This window comes from Pundamilia nyererei, unplaced genomic scaffold (genome assembly GCF_000239375.1).
Source record: "Pundamilia nyererei isolate P.nyererei 1_Seehausen unplaced genomic scaffold, PunNye1.0 scaffold00085, whole genome shotgun sequence".
NCBI lineage: Eukaryota > Metazoa > Chordata > Actinopteri > Cichliformes > Cichlidae > Pundamilia > Pundamilia nyererei.
Window position 1 is genome coordinate 2,509,791 of NW_005187486.1, and position 24,706 is coordinate 2,534,496.

Genomic DNA, 24,706 nt, shown 5'->3' on the forward strand with positions numbered 1-24,706 from the left:
CGGGGAAGAGGGATGGGGATAAAGGGCAAAAAACAAAAAACAACAAAATAAGCAGACAAAAAATACATATATCGATCACCTGGATCACCTGTTGAGAAAGAAAAAAGAGAAAACAAGCAGAAAAAAAGAGAGCAATATAATAAACAACATCATTACGATGATCTATGGGAATATATATCGTAAGCACATATGGACACAGACATACAGGCACACACAGATACAAACATCCATTCCCACCCTCATGCTCTCATATGCAAATACTCAGCAATTACCCAAAGTGGAAACAGACATAAAGAGACACTGTACACACAATCACACTCCCCAAGTGTATTCTATACCCCAGGTCTAGGTACCCTTGCCCATGGAGGGGGAAACTGCACCCAGACCCAGGTAGTGTTACCCCTTTCCCTGGGGTGGAAAGGAGCAGACTGTCCCGACTCGGCAGCAGCAGGGAGGCCCCACATTCCAGACCCCAATCGGACGGCCAACTGCTCCTCCTAGCCCCCCGCTCCAGCAGGCTGCAGAGAACGGGGGTGTGTGAAGATTCCAAACCTCCCTCCGCCCGCTCATATGTAGTGTTGATGCATGTGTGTTCTAAGATGCATTTAAAGGAATGCTCCTGGGGAATCCCCCAACGCCCCAAGCCTGTCCCTACCCCCACACCAATCACAACAGCAAAGGTGGGACCAAACTATGACCCCCCACCCCCACTAGGTGATGGAGCTGATCAAAGGAGCCCAGAGCAATTGATCTGATGTGGTGGCAGAGGCAGGTATCAAGACTAATGTAATCTAATAGGTAATTTCTATATTGGTTATAATTAAGATTATTTTTATTTTTCCAGTTCATGAGGACTGTTTTCTTGGCAATGCATAGGGCAGTGAAAACCATATGGGCTATATTCTTTTCTGAAGTGACATTATCTAAGCTGCCCAACAAACACACTAAAGGGACTTCGATAAGTCTTCACATATCTCGCGCGAAAACTTATGAACTGGTGGACAGAACCAAAGAGCGTGGATATGATTGTCCGGTGAATTGGTTTGGCAGTGTGAGCAGTTGTTGGCAGACGTAATGTCATGAACTGGCTGTGTGGCAGGCAGGAAATAGGACCCAAACGCAAACTCACGGGAAAACAGGACTGAACTCAAAATACAGCTTTATTGCTGACAAAAGATGACAAAAGATAACAGCGATACAAAATAACATGAAACTAAACTGGGAAGTACTAAGGAACGGCCTTACAAGGAAACACACGGAGGGGCACAAAGTCACGAGGGAGAACGCGACACAGAACTGAGGGAGACACAGACATAAATACACAGAGTTAATGAGGGAAGTGGGAGCACACGGGGAACACAGGTGACACTGATAATCATAACAAGACACGGCAGGAGTGAACGCAACACTGACGGGAGACGGACAACGTAAAACAGGAAGTACACAGAGGTTCAGACAGGAGGAGAGAGAGCACAGGGAGAACACAGATATAACGGGCTGGGGAAAACATGGAATAAAACACAAGGAGAGATGAGGTCTCACAGATACACAGGGGCACACAGGAGGTAACCAAATAAGGAACATCTTTAACAGAACCTAGGAACCATGGCATAAGGAACACAATACAAAAATACAAGAAAACTAAGAATGCTGGGCCAATATGGCCCAGTATCATGACACGTAAAGCCCATCTTGAACATCCGATGACCTGTATAGTGCACTCTATGTAGTATTTTGTATTGAATTAATTGAAGACTGGGATTTCTAATTAAATGAAAGGTTTTTAAGCAAATCTGAGACCAGAAGTTTTGGTCTAAGTTAACTGATAAATCCGCTTCCCATTTTGCAATAGGAAGTGATATTGATTCATCCGTTTTAGAAAGCATTCTGTATATTTTGGAAAGTAATTTTGGGGTTTTAAGAGTAAGAAATTGAACCACACTTGGTGGTGTTTGTAGTTCAACTTGACCCAGTTTAAATTTCTTTTTTACTATGGATTTAATTTACTCATTCTCAGTCATTCACAGCTCACTGACAATAGTGCTGGCAAATTATTCAGCAGGATCAAGTTTTCGGGGATACAGATAACTGACAGCCTCTTAATACGTCAGTACTGGTTGAAAAGGGCTGACCGGCATCTGCACATCAGGCACTGCAGCAGATCGTCTTCACTGTGTCTATATGCCTAAATACATTGAGTTGCTGCCATGTGATTGGTTAATAAGATACAAGTTAATAAGCAGTTTAACAGGTGTACCTAAGGATGTGGCCAGTGAGTGTGTAAGTGTCAGAAACACAAGTAACTTACCTCTGAGCTTCAGTGGGCCCACAAAGTTCCCCTGGTGTAGTGTTTTTGGAGGGAAGGATCCCATCATTTTTCCCTTCTACAAGATCCATGGTGGAGCTCATATCTTTATACAAAATACACCCAACTTACAAAACATCTGAGACTAAAGATTGCTTTCTAGAACACGTCAAGGATATTGTTAAATTCAACACATATTTTCAAAGTGTTGTCAGAGCTTCCAATATTAATTATATTTCCTCAAAAGAAGCAAATACCTTTTAAATTCTTATCCATCAAATCATCAGTATTTTCTGTAATGTCTGTAAAGGAGAAACAGAACATGGAGTTTGTTGTTTATTATTAGTTTATTATTAAGACCCTGCATATATTGGACTTGCACATATGTTTTCCACACTCACTGAAATGGCAGCACAGATTACTTTTTATGAATGATGACCCCCACCCCCTCTTCTGATCTCTATTTTAATTTTAGTTAGTTTAATCTTAGTTAGCGCACAATAAATGGATTCTAATTTATTGTTAGATTATTTTCTTGCTCGGTGTTAAGCTCTTAATATATTCACACTTATATAGTGCTACTGGCCACTCAAAGTGTCCATAAGTTTTACAATACTTACTACTTCCTCATGACTATTTATACTACACCAAAGTGTATCTATATTAGAAATACTGAGTAGAAAAAAATGTGTTTTACTTTATTATTACTCCCCAAAACTAATTACAACTAAATGTGAAATTAAGCCTGAAGAGTTTGTATTAAGGATACTTTGTCTTGTGGGGCACCTTGTCTTGACTGAGGTACATCAAAGTGAACACAAGCTCGTTAACAATTACCTTAGTATTGTCGCATTTATGATATGTACGATTTATACAAATCGAAAGTTTGTGTTACAAACTGTTTATGCTGTAAAAAGTAATTTGGATTAACGTTTGTGACAGGCTGCTTATACATGTGATGTTTTTAAATGCTTTTTACTTATAATTCTTGTACTAATGTCGAGGGCTGCAGCTATCGATTATTCCATCGATTAATTGAGTAATCAGATAAGAATGAGTTTTGTCTTATTAATGAGCAATATTAAATAAACAAAAGGGGGGAAAAACACAGGTCTTTCAATATCAACTGCTCATTTCCATTATAAAATTGCAATATTTAAAATCTCTAACAACAACAATAACAACTAAACCCTTTAATTTTATGCACATGTCTTTTGAAATCTATTTTTGTAGTTCTTTCCAGTTCTTTTTCTACATATTTTAGTAGAACTTCTGGAGGCTTACTGCAGATTTGTGTAAAGCAAGCGGAAGTGGATGAAGACTCTGGCTCCAGAGTGTTTTTAGTCGCAAATGTAGGCAACTGCGCGCTACAGAGCCGTGTGTTAAACGAAGCATCGAAGCAAAGAATTTGTGTCGAGTTTTTTGGCTGTACTGTCTCCAACAGGGTCAGGAGATGCTGCACTTCACTTGTTCTGACCTAAATGCATTTTAAAGAGAGAAAATAAGATTTTACAGTACCTTTTCATGGTGACAGTAACGCTCCAAGGTCACTGAGAAAATCCACCATTGACAGAAGTGCACAAATCCCACTATCACGCCCAGGCGTGAGTCACACCAGGGCGTGTGACAAAGGTAGAATAAACGTAACGCTCCATGGGCTTTTTCCTTGCAGGCAGTCAGTGCCTCTGCTCTGATTCGGAAGCATTATAAAGCCATAACTAGTAACCATAGGTGTTAAAAATAAAGACATAACATTTTGCGTAAGCTTTAGTTATACCAGTACGTTTCCATAAAGCTGCAAATCTGAAGAGGAAGCGTGCCTGAAGTCGCAGCTCAGGGCAAACAAACACAGATCACAGGCTGAGGATGAATCACAAAGATAAACTTGGACCTCAATGAAGCTTCAAGTTTCACTCTGACTGGAGAAAAAACTGTGACATGATGAACAAATAAAACCTTTAGTGATGTTAAAATGGACTTCTTTCCATAAAACAGGGGCCTCTGCACACTTCTTCACTCTGCACTGCTTCTTTTGAGAAGCCTGATTCCTGGCTTTTCTCTTCTGCATTTTGCTTAGTGAATAAAAATAACAGCCTATATTTGGCAATCCTGCCTCTGCACTCAGAGAAACTTCCTCTTTCTTAGTTTTTCCCCCCTCAAACTGCAGTCGTTGCTTTGTTTTGCTCAACACTTTGTACAGTTTTTGCTTCTCTTTTCTCACCTTTCTAAGAGCTGCAAATGATGAGTTCACTGTAAGTTCATTTAACTGCTTGCATTTTAGCCTTAGCAGGATTTTTCCAAGGCAACTTTATAATACATGAGGTTTCATGTGAGTAATTAACTTAATGGAGAAGCAAATCAGTACAACAGGTACCAACAAGAGTGGAGAATAGAAGGATGTTTGTGTTCACAGGATTTTTACCATGGGAACGGGTAATTAGGGTTAATTCAGTCTTGGATTTAAGATCCTCCTTATGACTGCAAAACTTGTTTGAACATCATCACATAAGCTTTGCTGATTGTCAGAGTAATTTTAGTAAAATCAGTTCATTCTGCCTGGCAGCTTCATATTTAACATCATTTGTCCGATATATCCAGTCTCCCTCCTCTGCACATGTTCACACCATGTCAGCGCCGCTTCTATTCCTTTGTCTCTAAACCACCTCAATGTAAGTGTCCCTGTGATGTACTCATTTCTAGCTTATCCTCGTCTCTCCTAATAAAGACCCTGCCAGCTCCATCACATGAAATACAATACAATATACAAAAAGCAATTAGATATACAACCAAAACACACAGTGGAAATACAAACATTAAATCATACTAAGTTTAAAGTGATCACAAATCTGCTTTGAGACATTGTTGAGAAATGCCTTCAAAGTCTTATTATAATTCCACAATTTGCTTCATTTATGTGACACCACACTTGATTTCTTTAAATTCCTAAAGCTCAAAAGAATTAAACAAAATTTAAAAGTCCTTAAGATGCTCATGAACAAAATTTATTAATAGGAGCTACAAACTCATATATTTTTCCTTGATTTTTGATGACATGTCAAATTCCTCCATTTACAGAGTTCCTGTGTAAACATTCACAGGAACTTTGGACAAAGGATTTTCCAGGACTTTTTACAGTTTACACACAGGCGTCTGATCATGAGTCACTCTTCTTCATCTAGCCTCCTGAGAACCACCTTATTCATTTATGTCCTCTGTAATGGACACTTGTTTTTGGTCTATATCTTTTTACTACTTTGAGCTACCCTAAGAAGTCCCGATGGACATCCTGGGCTTTCCATTGATCTCTCATGTGTTTGGGTGGCCTCTTTTAGCTTCAAAGAGGAAGGGAATAACAAAAAAATTCAATGGGAAGATTCTCTTTTCCTCAGTTTTCAGGAGGCTAGAATGTGGCAAATAAGAATGCTAAATGTAATGTGTACTCATTATTATCTACTCTCCGTTGTATCTAATGTCATTCTTATGGACTAGATTTCTTAAGGAGACTCCTGGGCAAAACATTTCCCACCCAGTAATCCGTGGTCCCAAGAAAATATCTCCCACACCATTACACCATGAGCAACCTGAAATGCTGATACAAAGCAGGATGGAGCCATGCTTTCACATTTAAACCAAATTCAGACCTACTATCCAAATGTTGCATCAGAAATGGAGACTCATCAGACCTTCTGTTGTCCAATTTCCTGCTCATATAATATAATATAATATTATATATAATAATCATATATAATATAGGAGTGATACCCGATGTGGTCTTTTGCTGCTGCTGCTTCAAGGTTTAACATGTTTTGGGCTCAGAGATGCTTTTCTGCATACCTTTGTTGCAACAAGTACATATTTGAGTTACTTTTGCTTTCATCAGCTTAAAACAGCCTGACTAGTCTCCTCTGACCTCTGACATCAGCAAGGCGTTTTCACCCAGAGAACCACAGCTCACTGGACATTTTCTCTTTCTCCAAATCCTAGAGATGGAAAATCCCAGCAGATTAATAATTTCTGAAATGCTCAAACCAACAACCAAGCCACATTCAAAGTCAATCAAATCCCCCATTCCTAATTCACAGAGTTCAGGTAAAGGCTGTTACCTGTAAATACACAGATCTTTATGTGTTTTACAAGTGTAACTGAGTGCAAGTATATATTGCACACAAAGATGTGCATGCTGAATAATGTCATTAACTAAATGAAGTCTCATTTTATGCTGCTTTGGATTCTGCTGTGGGCTCTTCCCAGACCAGCGGGGGATTTAAATCAGATTTATTTAGGAGTGAATGAGATTTAACTCCAAATAGGATCTCCAGGTCAAACCATTTGTAAATTTATAGTGATCGTGATTTTATCTCAGAGGTATTTAGATCTCTTTGTTGGGCCAACTTTTGTTTTTTTCTATTCGACTATTTCAGAGAAATACAATGCTTAACATTTTTTTACTACCTGCCATAAAATATAAACAAACAAAAATTATTTTAGATATCTGTTTTGTTTTAAATTCAAACTAACTTTGTTATTTGCTTAAATAATAACAAACTGAATTTATGATTTTATACGCAAATTTGAGCCAGCAGACTGGACTTCTCTGAGAAGTAAGAAATTAGTCAAGCACAACATTTTACCACTAAAACGAAACGATTTAAGAAACCAACAACACAGCCCTGTACTTGATGGCACCAATACATCACTGTTCCTCTGCTAATGGGACTGGGTGAAGATGAAAGGTGAGCAAAGCACATTCTATGAGGATTCAGTCTGTGGGACACAGGAGAGACTCCCAAATAATGACATTCTGGGACAGATAAAATGGAAAGGGCCCTGCCGTCTTTCTATTTCCCCAGATGCAAACTGTTATGCCACTGTGACAGGCCTAGTGCCCCCTCCAAAGAGGTCAAGGAGATTAGCCCCTGCTGATATAAATGATGTGAGGCAGATGTGAGGTGACACATATAAAAGCTGTTTTATATGTGTCAATATCTGCAATGAATCTGTATTGATTAACGAACACTGAACAACTGCCATACACCTGATATACAATGCCCCACATTGATGATGCCCTGTATTCCTTGTCAGGCAGCCAATGGTTCTCAGTATTAGATCTGCGTATGGGATACGATCAGATAAAAAAGGCTGCGAAGACAAGGAAAAGATGGCATTTATTTGTCCCCTTGGTATCAAAGTCAAAGTCAGCTTTATTGTCAAAGACCATATGTACAGTCATACACAGTGTTGGTCAAGTTACTTGAAAAAAGTAATCAGTAACTAATTACTGATTACTTCCACAAAAAAGTAATCCTGTTACTTTACTGATTACTTATTTTCAAAAGTAATTAATTACTTAGACCTCACATACAAGGTCTTAAATAATCAGGCCCCATCTTATCTCAATGACCTTGTAGTACCATATCACCCTATTAGAGCACTTCGCTCTCGCTCTGCAGGCCTACTTGTTGTTCCTAGAGTATTTAAAAGTAGAATGGGAGGGAGAGCCTTCAGTTTTCAGGCCCCTCTTCTATGGAACCAGCTTCCAGTTTGGATTCGGGAGACAGACACTATCTCTACTTTTAAGATTAGGCTTAAAACTTTTCTTTTTGCTAAAGCATATAGTTAGGGCTGGACCAGGTGACCCTGAATCCTCCCTTAGTTATGCTGCAATAGACGTAGGCTGCCGGGGGATTCCCATGATGCATTGAGTTTTTCCTTTCCAGTCACCTTTCTCACTCACTATGTATTAACAGACCTCTCTGCATTAAATCATATCTATTATTAACCTCTGTCTCTCTTCCACAGCATGTCTTTTATCCTGTCTTCCTTCTCTCACCCCAACCGGTCGCAGCAGATGGCCGCCCCTCCCTGAGCCTGGTTCTGCCGGAGGTTTCTTCCTGTTAAAAGGGAGTTTTTCCTTCCCACTGTTGCCAAAGTGCTTGCTCATAGGGGGTCATATGATTGTTGGGTTTTTTTCTCTGTATCTATGAAGCGCCTTGAGGCGACTTATGTTGTGATTTGGCGCTATATAAATAAAATTGAATTGAATTGAATTGAATTAGTTACTTAGTTACTTTTTAAAAACACGATTTACAACCTGAAGAGGTGATAAAGCGATAGATCTTTCAGCCCAATTCTACTTTTTCTACATAATCCATCATACAAAATGTAATCAAATGGAAAAGTCCCTTTTAAAACTTGTTTTATTAGTTTTAACCTTTTAACTTTATGCATCAAGCAAACATTTAATTATATGCAACATTCTCTGACTTGAAGAAATTAGTTTAACATTTAAACCTATTTTCTGCACATTCCAGCACAGAAAATAAAATATTTTTTGTGTTTACACTCAGTCTTTCAAATAGACACTAAAAAATGACACTAATGTTTTTGTCATTTTTTATGGAATCAAACTCAAAGTAAGGTCAGTACTTCCACGCTTTAAACGCTGCACGCTCTCTCCCATAATCGATATGTGATCCATTGTTGATCTGCACACAGCTGTTGTCACTAACAGCGCACTCGCTTACGTCACTGTCATGAGACATTCTCGCAAAAAAAATCATGGTTTTAGTAACGCAGCGTTCCTACGGGAAAGTAATGGTAATCTAATTACCGTTTTTGCAATAGTAATCCCTTACTTTACTAGTTACTTGAAAAAAGTAATCCGATTACAGTAACGCGTTACAAGTTACAAGTAACGCGTTACTGCCCATCTCTGGTCATACACATTTGAAATTGCAATGCTCGCATAGCCCTCAGTGTACACTAAAAATCTAAAGATGAAAAAGCAAAAATAAAGTAAAATAACATCAAATAAGTCTTATGTACAACACAATACAATACTATACAATTATTTAAACAGCAGTGTCCAACACAATCATAGTGATTGTGGGCCAGTTCGTGTGCAAGTGGGAGTGCCCCACTTGCACTTTCACTGACTGCCCCAGTCAGTGAAAGGGCAATGGTGGTGGGTCAGAGTTTGTATGTTTGGGGTTTTGGGGGGGGGTGGGGGTTCAGAAGGAAAAGATGAATGCTGGTCTGGAGTTCATGTGTGTGAGAGCAGGGAGTGAATTCAGCATCCTGACAGCCTGATGGACGAAGCTGTCTTCCAGTCTGCTGGGTCTGGCCCGGAGGCTCTTCAGTCTCCCTCCTGATGGCAGCAAACTGAAGAAGTTGTTGGATGGATGAGTGGAGTCACCTGTAATGCAGAGGGCTTTCTGGATGAGGTGGGTGCAGTACATCTCCTGGAGGGAGGGAAGAGAAGTACCTACGATCCTCTCTGCTGTTCTCATTACCCATTGTAACTTTTTTCAGCAGGACCCAGTGCAGGAGCCATACCACACAGTAATGCAACTGGTGAAGATACTCTCAACTGTGCCTCTGTAGAAGGTGTGGAGAGCAGTGAAATTATTTTACTGCTATTGGTAAATAATCATCATCATTACCATTGCATTAATAATATAATTTACAGTATTGATATTGTATTCAGAGGTTTAAACAGTGTGTGTGTCTTTCAGAAAGACTAAGTTGCAGGCAGGAGTTGACAGGAAGTTGCAGAGAGTTTGCAGAAGTGAAAGCAGAGTCTAAGTTATTCTGAGGAGCAGGTTAGACGAGGCTATTTGAATTACTAGGTTATTCAAAATGTCTGTTATACTTTTATATTCTTTTATTAAGCTTTTAGTAGAGGTTCTTGATTAAAACATTTATTCAACATAGTACATATAGTTTCAGTTAGGTTATTGTACCTAAGGATGAGCCTCGGTTCTGGTAAAAGGTCAGAAGTGCAACGGGTGAGATGAGAGAGCATGTAAGGTCAACACATACACACACACACATTAGTTAGACTCATTTATAGGTGAGAAGTTGGTCATGTTTGTCTCTGGAAAGAGGAACAGCGTCTGGCAGGATGTGGGGCTCGTGTTCCAGGCGAGATAGAAGACAATGTTCTTTTAAACCGTGTTAAAAGTCATTGTGGTTTTGATTTGACGTATGTATATATTCTGTCTGTGACGTATGAAGGGCGTCATTAATTCAAACCCTGATGCTATAAAAATCTGTGTATGCTTTGATTAAGTCGAAGATCAATCCCTGTCTGTGTACAGAGTGGTCTTCCCACGCGTGTATTCATTAAAATCAATTGTTTGACCAAGATCTTCTGGACCAATGGTTGTTTGTACTCTCCTTCCTCAATATTTGAACCTTAACAAAGGTTTTCATAATAGGGGTTGAGGCTCTTGCTCCCCTCAGTTTGTGGAGGAAGTAGAGTCACTGTTGGGCTTTACTGACCAGTGATGGTGTTTTTTAACCAGCAGAGATCTTCTGAGATGTGCACACCCAGGAACTTGGTGCTGCTTACCCTCTCCATAGCAGCACCATTGATGGTTAGTGGGGTTTGCACGGTGAGAGTTCTCCTGAAGTCTATGATGATCTCTTTAGTCTTCTCCACATTCAGGGACAGGTTGCTACCATACAATATCATCCTGGGTGCTGACTGTGACAGATCATTCCATATATACATTTAAAAAAAAATCACAATTAATTGAAAGGTTTTATTTTACCAACAATTGCACACAGAGGCTTTTCACAGATGACGATAATGTGAGAGTAAGCCTCTCTGTGTGATAAAAACTAGACCTTTAAGAAACAAAAAATCATAGCAATACATCAAGCAATAATTCACAAGGCATAACAATTAAAAAACAAACCAAAAAAAACACCCTCTTTGTGCTTATAACATAATGGTGAAATAAAAAATGTGTTGACCTCAAATTACAAAGTGCCTATAAAAAATATGACCAAGAACAGTCACAGGTATCACAACTGGTTTATATAACGTTTTCTTTGGTATGTGGGAAAACCCTGACATGCAGAGTAAATAATGGATAGAATAATGGAACAAAAAATTAAGACAAATTGACTGTACTTCAAAGTCTCTCTTTAAATCTAAGAATAAAACGGTGAATGCTACAGGTACAGAACAGTGTTGAGGAAACACTTTAAGAAGAGAGTGAATGTTAGAGAAAGAGTTTCAGTCTTTCATGAAGCTGCTCTGATCTTCTGATATTTAAATTGTATTTACACTGCTGTAAACTGTATTTACAGCATTTATTTACAGCATTAATTTGGCATGTGTAAGTAAGTAAGTAAAGTTTATTAATTAAGCGCTTTTCATATACAGGCAGTCACAACTCGCTGTACACACAAAAGTTAAAATAAACAGAATGTTAAGTAACAAAATAGACAATCTAAATAATACAAAAAGTTTAAAAAAAGAGCATTTATCAACAGAAGATTTGTTTAAACAGAAAAGTCATACCTGCTTTTTAATGGATTCCACAGAGTCAACCAAAGTGTAGTTGTGGTTGTACACTGTTACACAGCATTGGTGCCACAGACTGAAAGGCTCTGTCCCCTTTCGTCTTCAGTAGTGTACGGGGAAAAAACAAAAAACTCTGAGTCTGTGAGCGGAGACAATGAGCAGCAGTGTATTTTGTAAGAAGCTTGGATAAATAATCTGACCATGGCCAAATAACCTGGCCATTCAGTGCTCTTTATGTGAAAAAAATGAATTTTAAAACAAATTCTAAAATCTATTGGGAGCCAATGTAAAGAATATAAAACAGGAGTAATGTGAGCTCGCTTGCTAGAATGAGTTAGTAGTCTGGCTGCTGCATCTTGTATAGCTTGGAGGCAAGAAAGAGATGATTTGTCCAAGCTGGTAAACAGGGCATTACAATAATCTAAACGTGATGACACAAATGCAAGAGCAATTTATTCCAATTCAGTTAAGGAGACCATTTTTCGCAGTTTAGAAATAAGAATTTTGAAATAAGAGCGTCTAACCTCTTTCACTGACTCATTATATAAGTGAAGAAGTTCTTTGAAGTGTTCATGATGGACACCACAGAGGCGTTGAAGACCACAAGTTTGATTATTTAACCAGGGTGCGCAGGAACTAACAGAGCAATGCCCAGTTTTGAAAGGAGTAACCTGATTGACCGTGTTCATTAAAAGAGTTAATAAGGAGCTCAATATTGTCAGAAGAAGTTTTAAAATTTAAAAGACAAGAAAACTTAGAAATGATCGAGTCATCAATAATAAAACCTTGGGGAAGAGACTCTGAGTTGACAGATACATTAAAAGAGAATGACTTATGTTCAATAAAAACAACGTCATTTAAGTTCAAGTGTTCAAGGGAAACACCATAAGTGAAGATCAAGTCCGGAGTATGCTCAGCAGTATGAGTACAACCTGATACATGCTGAACAAAATTCAAAGTCCATGATGCTCAGGAACTCCTTAGTGGTACTATTTGATGAGTGTTCTGCATTACAGTTGAAGTCACAATGACCTTGCCCATTTTAATAGTCGAAGTTAAAAATTATTGCAAGTCTGACAGAAAAGACGCAGCAGAGCCAGGTGGACGATAAATTACAATACTGTACATGGGCTGATCTCTTCCAATTTTTAATCATAATCATCTCAAAAGGGTTGTAGCATCTTGAAGAGATCATCTGGCATAAAAATGTCTTTTTTAAAAATTAACTCTGTTCCACCTCCTCGTCTAGATATCCAAGGTGCACAAAGAAGTGAACAGCCTGCGGGACATAGCTCTAAAAGATGTAAGACTTCATTCTCACACTGCCATGTCTCAGAGATAAACAGAGATAAGCGCCTTGAGGCGACTTATGTTGTGATTTGGCGCTATATAAATAAAATTGAATTGAATTGAATTGAATAAAAATCAAGCTTCTCTGCACAGAACAAGTTATTTAAGATATAAGACTTGTTGGCAATTGAGCGGGCATTAATTAACATAATTTTAACGTTGCAACCCACCGGGACAGGTGTAGGGTGGCCTGGAAGAGAGTCTGCACTATGAGGTAAACCACACAGCAAATCAGGGTTCCTGCTGCAATGAGCCGTGGCTTTCCATGCTTTCAGATGACAATTCAGGTGGTAAATGCAGGGCGTTGTGGGGATTAATCCAGCTCCGACAAGGCTTAGGTGTATATTACTGGCAGTAGCCCAGGGATAAAGCCCCCGAAGGTCTACTTCTCTCTGAAGCCAACAAATCAGCACAAGAAAGCCATCTCTCTTCCCCCACTTCCACCGATGAGGCCTCTGTAGCAAAAACACTTGCACAACATGTAAAGTAAACAAACACATGGACAAAGGCAGCGGCACAGCCAAACACAGGCGCCATTTTACCTTCCTTGTCTTGAGAGGAGCACAGCTTAGATGCAGAGTGGAATTACACACAAGTACCGTATGTGGAATTAGCTGTATGATCACTTACAAAATGAACTGACAAAAGCGTCATTCCAGACCAAAGAAACTGAGGCACCAACCAGACCACCCAAACCCAAATCCAGCATAAAGAGGTTGAGTGAATGTGGTGTTGAAGGTGTGAAGGTGGATAAGAGTGCCAGATGAGACTCTGAAGAAGGACAGAGTGCCAGCTGGACAGTCCACATACACCGCTACTCTGTCAGGGATAGAGTAGGAGGAGTAAATGACTGTTTCTTTCCCATTGTGCCAGACGGAATAACCATCACAGCATCGCAAACTCCAGGACTGATCATTCCTTCCAAACAAACAGTCCGTGTCTCTTCTTCTTCCAATTCCTTTGTAACTCACTGATATATGAACATCTCCTGTCCACTTAACCTCCCAGTAACAACGACCAGTCAGACCATTTCTACATAGCAGCTGAGGCCAGTGGCCAAATCTGTCTGGATGATCAGGATATGACTGATCCTCATACATATACGTCACCAATCTGTTGTTATCAGACAGCTTGAGTTTTCCATGTACTGTATTTGTGTCAAGTGTGAGTTCACAGGAATCTGATAGAGATAAGAAAGACAATCCAGCTTCAGTTACTGGTGCATCTGTTGATTGACACTCTGATGATGACTCCTGATATCAGAGATGTGAATGAGTGATGATAATGGTTAAATATACAGTTTTGGGGTCCTTAGGGACTAGTAAAGCGCTATATAAATACAGGCCTTTTTTTTTTTTACCACTTTTGTTTGTTATCCAAACACTTATGGCTGTAAGTTTATTACATGTTCTGGTTTGTTTTATATGTTTATAACAGCTGATTTAGAGATCGTTTTGTGAATGTGTTTCTACCAGGAATTAGCCTGATCCCAGAAGTGGATTTTGCTTAGAGTATGGTCTATTACCATAGCAATGATGCTAGCGATCTAATTTGCATATCAGAGGATTGTTAAAACTACTGTTTATCATTACTTAGCAGCTAAGACTAACTTTGATACATGTTTTCTATCACTAACTATTTCTTTTGTGCATTTATTTCACAATGTCAAAGAGCTAAAGGATATTTTATTTTGAGTTAAATTGAGTTTGGCTTGCTGTTTACCTGCGTTAACATACACAGTGTATCCAACACATATCGATAACAGTATAGTCATTTTGCCTGTGTTACCCCTGTGGTAGATTTGTGACATTTTTAGGGTGTACACACTCTCTTGTCCAAAATGTCTGTGAAGGTTCTCAGTCATCCAGGTCATCGTAGTCTAAGGAGCTTGCAAAGAAAAGCGTCTGGACTTCTTTGAGTTGCTTGAAGACGTTTCACCTCTCATCCGAGAAGCTTCTTCAGTTCTAAGGGTCAAATGGTGGAGAGTCCCAGATTTAAACCCAGTGGGAGTTACCCCCCAAAGAGGGACAAAGGACCCCCTGATGATCCTCTACCTAATCAGATGGCCCAGGATGTGAGTGGGCGTTAAGGCGTCTGGGAAGAGATCTCAAAACTGGATTATAGATGGCAGACAGATGGTGTCGTAAACCACCACCTCTGTTCAAAGATGGTCACTCACAGTGGACCTAAATGGCTTCTTTCACTCCTCTTTCAACCCATCTGTCCTCTCTGTCCAGAATGTGAATGTTGGCATCCTCGAAAGAGTGACCTTTGTCCTTTAGATACAGATGAACTGCTGAGTCTTGTCCCGTGGAGGTGGCTCTTCTATGTTGTGCCATGCGCTTGTGAAGTGGCTGTTTGGTCTCTCCGATGTAGAGGTCTGGGCATTCCTCGCTGCACTGTACAGCATACACCATGTTGTTAAGTTTGTGTTTAGGAGTTTTTGTCTTTCGGGTGAACCAGTTTTTGTCTGAGTGTGTTGCTGGGTCTGAAGTACACTGGGATGTCGTGCTTGGAGAGAACCCTCCTGAGTTTCTCTGATACACCGGCTACATAGGGGATGACCCTTTGTAGCCATTTGACCCTTAGAACTGAAGAAGCTTCTCAGATGAGAGGTGAAACGTCTTCAAGCAACTCAAAGAAGTCCAGGCGCTTTTCTTTCCAAGCTCCTTAGACTCTCTTTTCCAAAGTTAGCGAGGATGGGCTTCATCCACCCTGTGATTCTGAAAAAATATACGCTCTTGAAAAAAGAGAAGTGAGTTTTGTTGGTGACAGAGCTGCCGTCTGTCTTGTCGTCCTGTTAGCTTGGTAGGGTGTGGCTAACTGAACAGCAATGTTGGGGAACAAACACACATGATATTTTCATATCTATGTTCAGCACATAAGAGATATAATTTTTTTTTAAAAAGATCTCAAAGAAGTCATTAAAAAAATTAACTACAACTTGATCCGACCTAAGAGTTTCCAGTAAACAGTTTGGACTTTTCAGTCCCTCAAACAGAAGCTTCATTCCTGAATCCTGCAGGGTGGTGTCACCCAGGTCCAGGTCTCTTAGACTGGAGGACTGGGAGGCGAGAACTGAGGACAGAGCTTCACAGCTTCTCTCTGTCAAGTTACAGCCATTCATCCTGACGAGACAATAATCAACAAGATTATTTTTTACACATTGTTTTGTTACATGTTTTCTCATTATGCATTTAATTACCATCATTACTAAATTCATATTCAATTTATTCTGGTGTCGTTACATTTATTTACAGGAAACCGGTGGTCTTAAAATATATTTTCGTTAAGTTTAAATTCAATTTTCATACATTTCACTTAGAATAAGTTGTTAACATTCAATATACGGTTTGTAAATAGAAGTAAATTACAAAATAGTAGAAAAAGCTATGAACACTTCAGAAGCAGGCTCATATTTATTCTGGATGTGAAAAAGGTTATATGTTAAGCTTCAATAATACAGCTCTTGTCAAACAGCACCAACTAGTTTTATCACATTTTTAATCTAAATCTTGAAGTTGATCACTTGCTGCTACAAGATGAAAATGGGATCTGATCAAACTGAATTCATCCTCAGCTAAATGTTTGTGTGGATGAGAGATTTTTCACAGTATGGATTCCTACTGTGAAGCTGGGTCTGAACTTTAGGAAAGTAGCTGACCAGAGCAGGTGAGTATGTATTCAGTGCACTAATGAATGTAAAAGTGGTTTACAGAAATATACTGTAACGTTGAGGTGTAAGGTGTACAAAGGATTGAAATCAGAATCAGTAAATATATTTGTGAAATTACACAGCTTTGATGGAGGCTTTGGCCACTGGCAGGAGCCTCAAAAGAGCTTCCTCTGATGCAGAGTATTTCTTTAGGTCGAACACATCCAGATTTTTTTTTGATGACAGCAAGATGAAGACCAGAGCTGACCACTGAGCAGGAGACAATTTATCTGTGGAAAGACTTCCTGAACTCAGGGACTGTTGGATGTCCTCCACTAGAGAATGATCATTCAGTTCATTCAGACAGTGGAACATATTGATGATTCTTTCAGCAGACAGATTCTCACAGAGCTTCTCCTTGATATACTGGACTACCTCCTGATTGGTCTGTAAACGACATCCTGTTTCTGTTGGGAGGTCTTGTAGGAGAGTCTGATTGGTCTGCAGGGAAAGACCCAGGAGGAAGCGGAGAAACAGGTCCAGGTGTCCGTTTGGACTCTGTAAGGCCATGTTCACAGCATTTTGGTAAAAGTGTGTCTCTGTACATTCTCTTATTTCAGACGTATTGGAGGTTGTTACTTCATCTTGCAGCAGATTGACTCCAGTGTTGAAGAAAGTCAGATGGACATGAAGAGCAGCCAGAAACTCCTGAATGCTCAGATGGATGAAGCAGAAAACCTTGTCTTGGTACAGTCCTCTCTCTTCTTTAAAGATCTGTGTGAACACTCCTGAGTAAACTGAAGCTGTTCTGATGTCAATGCCACATTCTCTCAGGTCGGATTCATAGAAAATCAAGTTGCCTTTCTGCAGCTGTTCATATGCCAGTTTTCCCAGAGCCTCAATGATTGCCCTAGTCTTTGGATTCCAGTGTGGATCTGTTTCATCCCCTTCATCATACTTGACCTTCTTCATTTTGGCCTGAACCACCAAGAAATAGATGTACATATCAGTCAGGGTCTTCGGCAGCTCTCCTCCCTCTCTGGGTTTTAGTGCATCCTCCAGAACTGTAGCAGTGATCCAGCAGAAGACTGGGATATGGCACATGATGTGAAGGCTCCGTGATGTCTTGATGTGAGAGATGATCCTGCTAGCTTGTTCCTCATCTCTGAATCTCTTCCTGAAATACTCCTCCTTCTGTGTGTCAGTGAACCCTCTGACCTCTGTTATTATGTCAACACACCTAGGAGGGATCTGACTGGTTGCAGCAGGTCGTGTGGTTATCCAGAGGTGAGCATTAGGTAGGAGGTTCCCCCTAAAGAGGTTTGCCAGCAGCACATCCATTGAGGCAGCCTTTCTTGGGTCAGTTAGGATTTCAGTGTTGTGGAAATCCAGAGGAAGTCGACACTCATCCAGACCATCAAAGATAAATACAATCTTGAAATCTTCAAAGCTGTAGATTCCTGCTTCTTTGGTTTCGGCAAATAAGTGATGAACAAGTTCCACCAAGCTAAATTGTTCCTCTTTCAGCACATTTATCTCCCTAAAAGTGATTGGAAATATGAACTGGATGTCCTGGTTGGCTTTCTCTTCTGCCCAATCAAGAGTGAACTTCTGTGTTAATACTGTTTTACCAATGCCAGCAACTCCCTTTGTAAGAAATGTTCTGATTGGTTCATCTCTTCCAGTTGAGGCTTTAAAAAAATCTTCTTGTCTGATTGTTGTTTCAGGTCTGTCTTGTTTCCTGGAGGCCAAATCAATCTGTCTGACCTCATGTTCATCATTGACCTCTGCAGTCCCTCCCTCCGTAATGTAGAGCTCTGTGTAGATCTGATTCAGAAAGGTTGAGTTTCCTGCTTTAGCAATCCCTTCAAATACACACTGGAATTTCTTTTTCAGCTTAGATTTAAGTTTACGCTGACAAACCGCAGCCAAAAATTCTAAAAAAAAAGAAAAAAAAATCCCAAATAAGATTTATTAATAAATTATTCTGTAAATAGTCTAACGTTTCAGTCTACTAAAGAATGAGTGTTTGAACATAAGTTGGTCTATCTGCTGACAGATTAATAAATATTCACTGTATCCAGTAACTTAAATCTTTAGAGAAATCTTCTTACTATTCTGTAGACAGTCAGCCAACCGCTCCTGCTTCATTCTCATCAGAAAGTACATTGTGATCTTCACAACTGCATCTCTGGTGCTCCGCCTCTCATCCTTATCCTCATCCTCCAACAAATCCCCATCCTCTAACTGATTTTCCAAGTCTTCTGAACAATCTGAGCTCAGAACCCTTTGGATCTTCTTTAACTCTTTCCCAATGAAAGTAAAGATTTCTGACTTGAGCACCTGGAAATGAAAGACACTGAGTGCAGAGTCTAAAGACCTGCAAGTCTAAACAGAGAAATATGCACAATTTTAAGAGCTGAAAAGTACATTTCGATATATACCCACCCTAAATATGAAGTTTAACTGTTTATGATCCTGCGAAGCAGACAGACCCCAGGAAACATTTGAGCCCTTCTGCAGAAGGCTATGGAAAAAAACATAATGTTTAAGTTCTCTAGACATGAGGATGCGCAAAGCTACTGCCGTTTACCCTTCAAAGGAAGAACAAAACATAACAGAGCTATGTACAGGAAATATAAGGAGCTGCTGGATCATTATCAGAAGAAAGTAGAGCTTGCAGTGTGCAAGGGCATAGAGGCTTTGCCGCATCCAGAGTATTGATCTGCAGAGCATTATGCAGAGTACAGCCATCAGAAGCCTACTGAAAAGGTTCCACACCATGATGGATCATAAGGTTAGACATGTTAGGTAGCTGTTTAGAGATGAAATATCATATTAACTGTGATAATATTGGTATAAATATTTAGGCATGCCTCATGCTAGTCTCCAATGACGACCTAGTAGGGAACTACAAGAGGTCAGATTTACAACAAAGCAATATTTTTTCAAAATATGCAAGAAAACTTTTCCCGTTAAAGGTGGACACAAAATACTTGTTTCCTCACTTGAGGGGAAAACACTATCAGCTACAACCAGGCTATAAAGGAGGGGACACTAACAGTTGGTGATGTGTGACTGAAAACCAAAAATCCTTTCTGCACTTGCTACTTCACTCCAAATGACGGGAAGAGCAAAATGTAGATGCAAAAAACTTGACCTTGAGAACACATCTCGCATATTAGCTTCTTTTCAGTCACATCCTTTTAAATCTATAATCAAATTTAAAATTCTACTCCTTACAAACAAGGCCTTGAATAATCAGGCCCCATCTTATCTTAAAGAGCTCACAGTAGCATGTCACCCCGCCAAAAAAACCCACACTTTGGGGTGACATGTCACGCCAAAGTGACCACGTGTACTGCCGTCTTACAGTACATATGGTTCCGTACAGTATTTATAGGAACGATAGGAGGCAGTCGTCACCTTTCAGGCCCTTCTTCTGTGGAACCAGCTGCCAGGTTGGGAGCTGACAGACACCCTGACTACTTTTAAGAATAGGATGAAAACGTTCAATTTTGACAAAGCATAGAGTTAGTCCTAGATCAGGTGACCCAGAATCCTCCCATCAGTCCCCGTTAGTCTAGAGCTCCATTCAAGATCTTGCCTCATTGGGTGAGGATGATTAGGAGAAAGGTGGTGGATGAACTCAAAACTACTCAGGAGGAGAATGCTAATGATCTGAAGGCAGCTGGAGCTAGAGTCACCACGTATGCCATTGATAACACAGTAACTAATTACTGATTACTTCCCCCAAAAAGTAATCCTGTTACTTTACTGATTACTTATTTTCAAAAGTAATTAATTACTTAGTTACTTTTTAAAAACACGATTTACAACCTGAATAAAGCGATAGATCTTTCAGCCCAATTCTACTTTTTCTACATAATCCATCATACAAAATGTAATCAAATGGAAAAGTCTCTTTTTAAAACTTGTTTTATTAGTTTTAATGTTTTAACTTTATGCATCAAGCAAAAATTTAATTATATGCAAAATTCTCTGACTGGAAGAAATTTGTTTAACATTTAAACCTATTTTCTGCACATTTCAGCACATAAAATAAAATATTTTTTGTGTTTACACTCACGCTTTCAAACAGATGTACGTAAAACAAAGCAGAAAATGAATAAAGTCAAAGACTAGCGGTCCTGTTGCTCTATTTTCACCTGTAAAGCAGGAGTAGGGTAGGCAGAGGTTTACCCTGGTGCAGGTGTGCCACAGCGGTCAGTTGAAGAATCCGCGAGTTTCTCTGGGAGTTTCCCATTACGTCGTAGCTACTCGGTGCTTGCTTGGAAGTTTAGGGGTTTTTTTCGCTGTAAAAAGAAGTTTTCTTCCCACGCACGATGGACACTAATGTTTTTGTCACTTTTTATGGAATCAAACTTAAAGTAAGGTCAGTACTTCCACGCTTTAAACGCTGCACGCTCATACTCTCTCACGCACTCGATATATTATCCATTGTTGATCTGCACACAGCTGTTGTCGCACTCGCTTACCTCACTGTCATGAGACATTCTCACAAAAAAAAATTAGTAATGCAGTAACGCAGCGTTCCTACGGAAAAGTAACGGTAATCTAATAGTAATCCCTTACTTTACTCGTTACTTGAAAAAAGTAATCAGATTACAGAAACGCGTTACAAATAACGCATTACTGCCCATCTCTGGCCGCCACACTACTTATCCTGCTTACTCAACATTTTGTTTTATATCCCTGCTCTAATCAAGGTAAACTTTTTATATATATTTAATGCTTACCGTACATCAGGATGTTGTTCATCTTTAAACACAACAGGTTTATCCATAGACTTCTCACTTTTCATGGACACACAGCTAGAGTGGTCTGCTCTCTGTTTCTGCATCCTAATAAATACTATAAAATTAAAAAATAAAAAAAGAAAGAAAAAATATTCCATCAGATTAAATATAACTCATTTGGAAATAATTGTCAGCTTTATGTCTCTGCAGTCTGAACTCTCTGAGACAGGAAAAGCAGAATTGTTGAACATGATCTAAAAATCTGACTGGGCCTGTCGGTATGATCAGTTTCCTCTGAATCACCTTCATGACTGAGTGCAGCACTTTCTTCAGCAGCACCCACAGATTTTTCAATTTTTGTCATCACCTCTCTCAGTACCTCTTCAAAATCCTTCCCACTTAGCTTGGCTATTCCTCACAGTTCACTCAGGTAAGTATCTGTGACACTCCCCCCAACTCTCTGGGAATAAACATTTGTCAAAGCATGTACAGAAAGTACTACATTAGGATTTGCAGCTGAGGGGTGGACATAAGGCAACAAGGGTCCTAATGCTTGTACTGCTACTCCCGAGTTATACTCCACTATCTGATCTTTGTTGAATTCAGATACTTGATCATCAATGGTGAGGGCCCTACTAATAGAGCCATACTGCTTTAAGAAGTCAAAAATCTCTTCATCCTTTTCTGATCCTGTTACCCCATGCACTATGACAGCATTTGGGACCTTAATACCTAATTTTTCAACAAACTCCATCTTTTAGTGAGACAAAGGGGTTTTACCAAAAAAACCCTTACACAAAATACGCTTCACTATCTTTACCGATTAATTCAAGGCTCCTGGCTGGCTGGCCACTTTTACACTGTAACCAGCATGTAACAAAATATATAAACAATGGGCAAATCAGAAGACTTCAGGAACGGCAGGAGCCTAGAGGATGGGTGACCACAATGAAAACACAGCCACAAATGATGAAGCAATGATTCAATTTTATTTGAATTTGTGCACTGTATTGAATTTAACAATAATAATCAAAACTGTGTGCGCGCACACACAATTCTGGTTATTATTGTTAAAAAAAAAGAAAAGAAAAGAAAAGAATGTCAGACCCGGATCTTTTAAAGTGTCAATAGAATCCAGTTCAGGCCTGTTTGGTGATCTGGCGGTTTATTGGTGTGAGTCCAGTTCATGATCGATGTATGGTTTACACAGTTCGTCCTGTTACAATCCAGGCAACCAGACTTCAAGATTCAGTTCCATATGGGCTGTGGCTCACCATCCATTGCAATGGAAGATCATTCCTCTTCTACGGATTTCCACAAAGTCAGTAATCTAAAGTTCTCCGTGGAGTCTCAGCTCCCCAAAAAACCTGACCTAAGAGTGAGGTCAGAATTACTTCAAATGAACATTGTTTACACTTAACTAATAACACTTCTGTTGAAGGTGTAAAGCATGAACGAAATCTGTTTCAATTTCAAGTTCTATTTCTAATGTTGTACAACTAATTAAATTCAAAAGGGTTTTCATTACATGGCAATGTAGCTATCAACAATCATGAAATCAAGATTAATAAAGTCCATAGATCTAGTCCACGCTACTCCTTTGAAGCAGCAGAATCAATATAGTCTCTTCATTGTTAATTAACAGCAGTGGTAAATAAAGATAACACATGAAAACGTTTCAATACAACAGATATACATACTGTTTTTCCTTAACCTAACAGCAGGATTGAGAGTTTAGCTAGTACCCGCTAGCTACTAAACATGTTTGTGGTTGTTACAGTAAAAAATATAACTTTTTCTACTGAAAGTTTATGTTTTTTGTCTAATTTTAAATTAATTATGTTAATACAGTATGTCAAAATGAAAAACATAACTGTAAATTCCGACACGTGAAGTTGTCCTGAAAAGAATGATACCAAAGTAAATAGTTTTTAAAGGTGAAATGTAGTAAAATCAAAAGTAGTTAAAAATGGCCACTTATACCCTGGACCCCAGAGGGTTAAACGTTTTTTTTAAAGTAACGCAATAGTTACTTTTCAAGTAATTAATTACTTTTAGAATCTTCTAACTCAGTTACTAACTCAGTTACTTTTTTGAAGACATAACTAGTAACTATAATTAATTGCTTTTTCAAAGTAACTTGTCCAACACTGGTCATGAACTGTGTTTTGAGCAAGCAGGATTGGACCCAAACACAGACTCGTCAGGCAGGCGAAAAGTAAACTGAAAACAGCTTTATTGCTGGAAACAAGAACAAAACTAAACGAACACACAGAACTAACTAAACTGAGGAACAGAAAATAAACTAGAGAGGCAGACTATAAATGAGCCTGAACATAAACCATAATACAAAATGACATGAAAATACAGGAACACAAAACACAGGGTCAAATGACCCAGGACCATGACAACCAGATAAAGGATTTTGTTGCTGTTATATGCTTCATGTTCTTTGTAGATTTCTGATGACCATTTTGTTATTTGATCATGTCTCTGATTGGAATAGGTGAATTAAAATGTAGTGTAAAGCACTTTGGGGTCCATAGGGACTAAGTAAAGCGCTATATAATCAACCGATTCGCACTGCAACCTGGTTTGCCTCTTATCTGTAGTTATTTTTATTTTATTTAATAACTGTACAGTACTCTGTTTATAGTAACCATTGTCCTTAATGTGAATATGTAAGAAAAATTGTGTATGTTTATGTTCTGTGTACTGTTTGTTTGTATATGTGTCTTTCTTGCTGCTGTTACAACCAAATTTCCCCTTGTGGGACAATTAAAGGATTATTCTATTCTATTCTATACAAATACATGCCATTTACCATTTGTTTCTGTATTTCTAGCTCCCTAAGTTCTTTAGTATCTCCTAATTTCCAGTATTAGGTTTTGTTTATATACCTTCCCTGTCTCTGTCTCAGTGTCAGGTCTGCTGTTATGTTTCCTGTTTTACTTTGACAGTCTGGGTCCCATGTTAATGTTTTCAGTTTTGCTTCCCCTTCGTCTCATCATGTTTGATTACTCCCAGCTGTGATCTCCGCCTGTGTCTCGTTCCCTCTCTATCCCTCTGTGTATTTAAGCCCTGTGTGTTCCTTTGTTCAGTAGTGATGGGCAGATGAAGCCCCATGAAGTACTGAAGCTTTTCATCCAATTGGTTCACCCCAACGCGAAGCTTCATGAAGCTTCATTTGCTCTAGTAGGACACCTACTGGACGTAAAAATATTAGTTGGCAAGAATTTGAAGTGTGGCATTTTGCACACAGCCTGTAAATGTCAACAACAAAAGGAGTGTGTAAAACATGTATATTGTAGTGATGGCAG

At 39.2% G+C, this 24,706-nt stretch overlaps 1 protein-coding gene and 1 long non-coding RNA gene across 2 annotated transcripts; both read right to left on the reverse strand.

The window, feature by feature from the left end:
* Nucleotides 1–1,549: 1,549 nt before the first annotated feature.
* Nucleotides 1,550–4,358, reverse strand: LOC102201623 (uncharacterized). Its single transcript, XR_311880.2, has 3 exons — nt 3,824–4,358; nt 2,563–2,607; nt 1,550–2,411 (listed from the first exon to the last, which is right to left on the reverse strand). It is a non-coding gene; the product is annotated as an uncharacterized LOC102201623 (long non-coding RNA).
* Nucleotides 4,359–10,580: 6,222 nt separating this feature from the next.
* LOC102210648 (protein NLRC3-like) lies at nt 10,581–22,140 on the reverse strand. The gene is made up of 5 exons (XM_013912276.1): nt 21,997–22,140; nt 18,741–18,969; nt 16,895–18,563; nt 15,926–16,099; nt 10,581–10,764 (listed from the first exon to the last, which is right to left on the reverse strand). The coding sequence occupies exons 1-5, from the start codon at nt 22,138–22,140 to the stop codon at nt 10,581–10,583; spliced, it is 2,400 nt and encodes a 799-aa protein (XP_013767730.1).
* Between the last annotated feature and the right edge of the window lie 2,566 nt (nt 22,141–24,706).

Excerpts from the sequence above, each read along its gene's own strand:
- LOC102210648 (XM_013912276.1), bottom strand. The coding sequence starts at position 22,140 with ATGGAGTTTGTTGAAAAATTAGGTATTAAGGTCCCAAATGCTGTCATA. Across the intron at positions 18,564-18,740 it reads GGCTGACTGTCTACAGAATA|AATTTTTGGCTGCGGTTTGT; the intron begins GTAAGAAGATTT and ends CTTTTTTTTTAG. Across the intron at positions 10,765-15,925 it reads TGTTTACTGGAAACTCTTAG|CAACCTGTCCCTGAATGTGG; the intron begins GTCGGATCAAGT and ends ATTGTATGGTAG.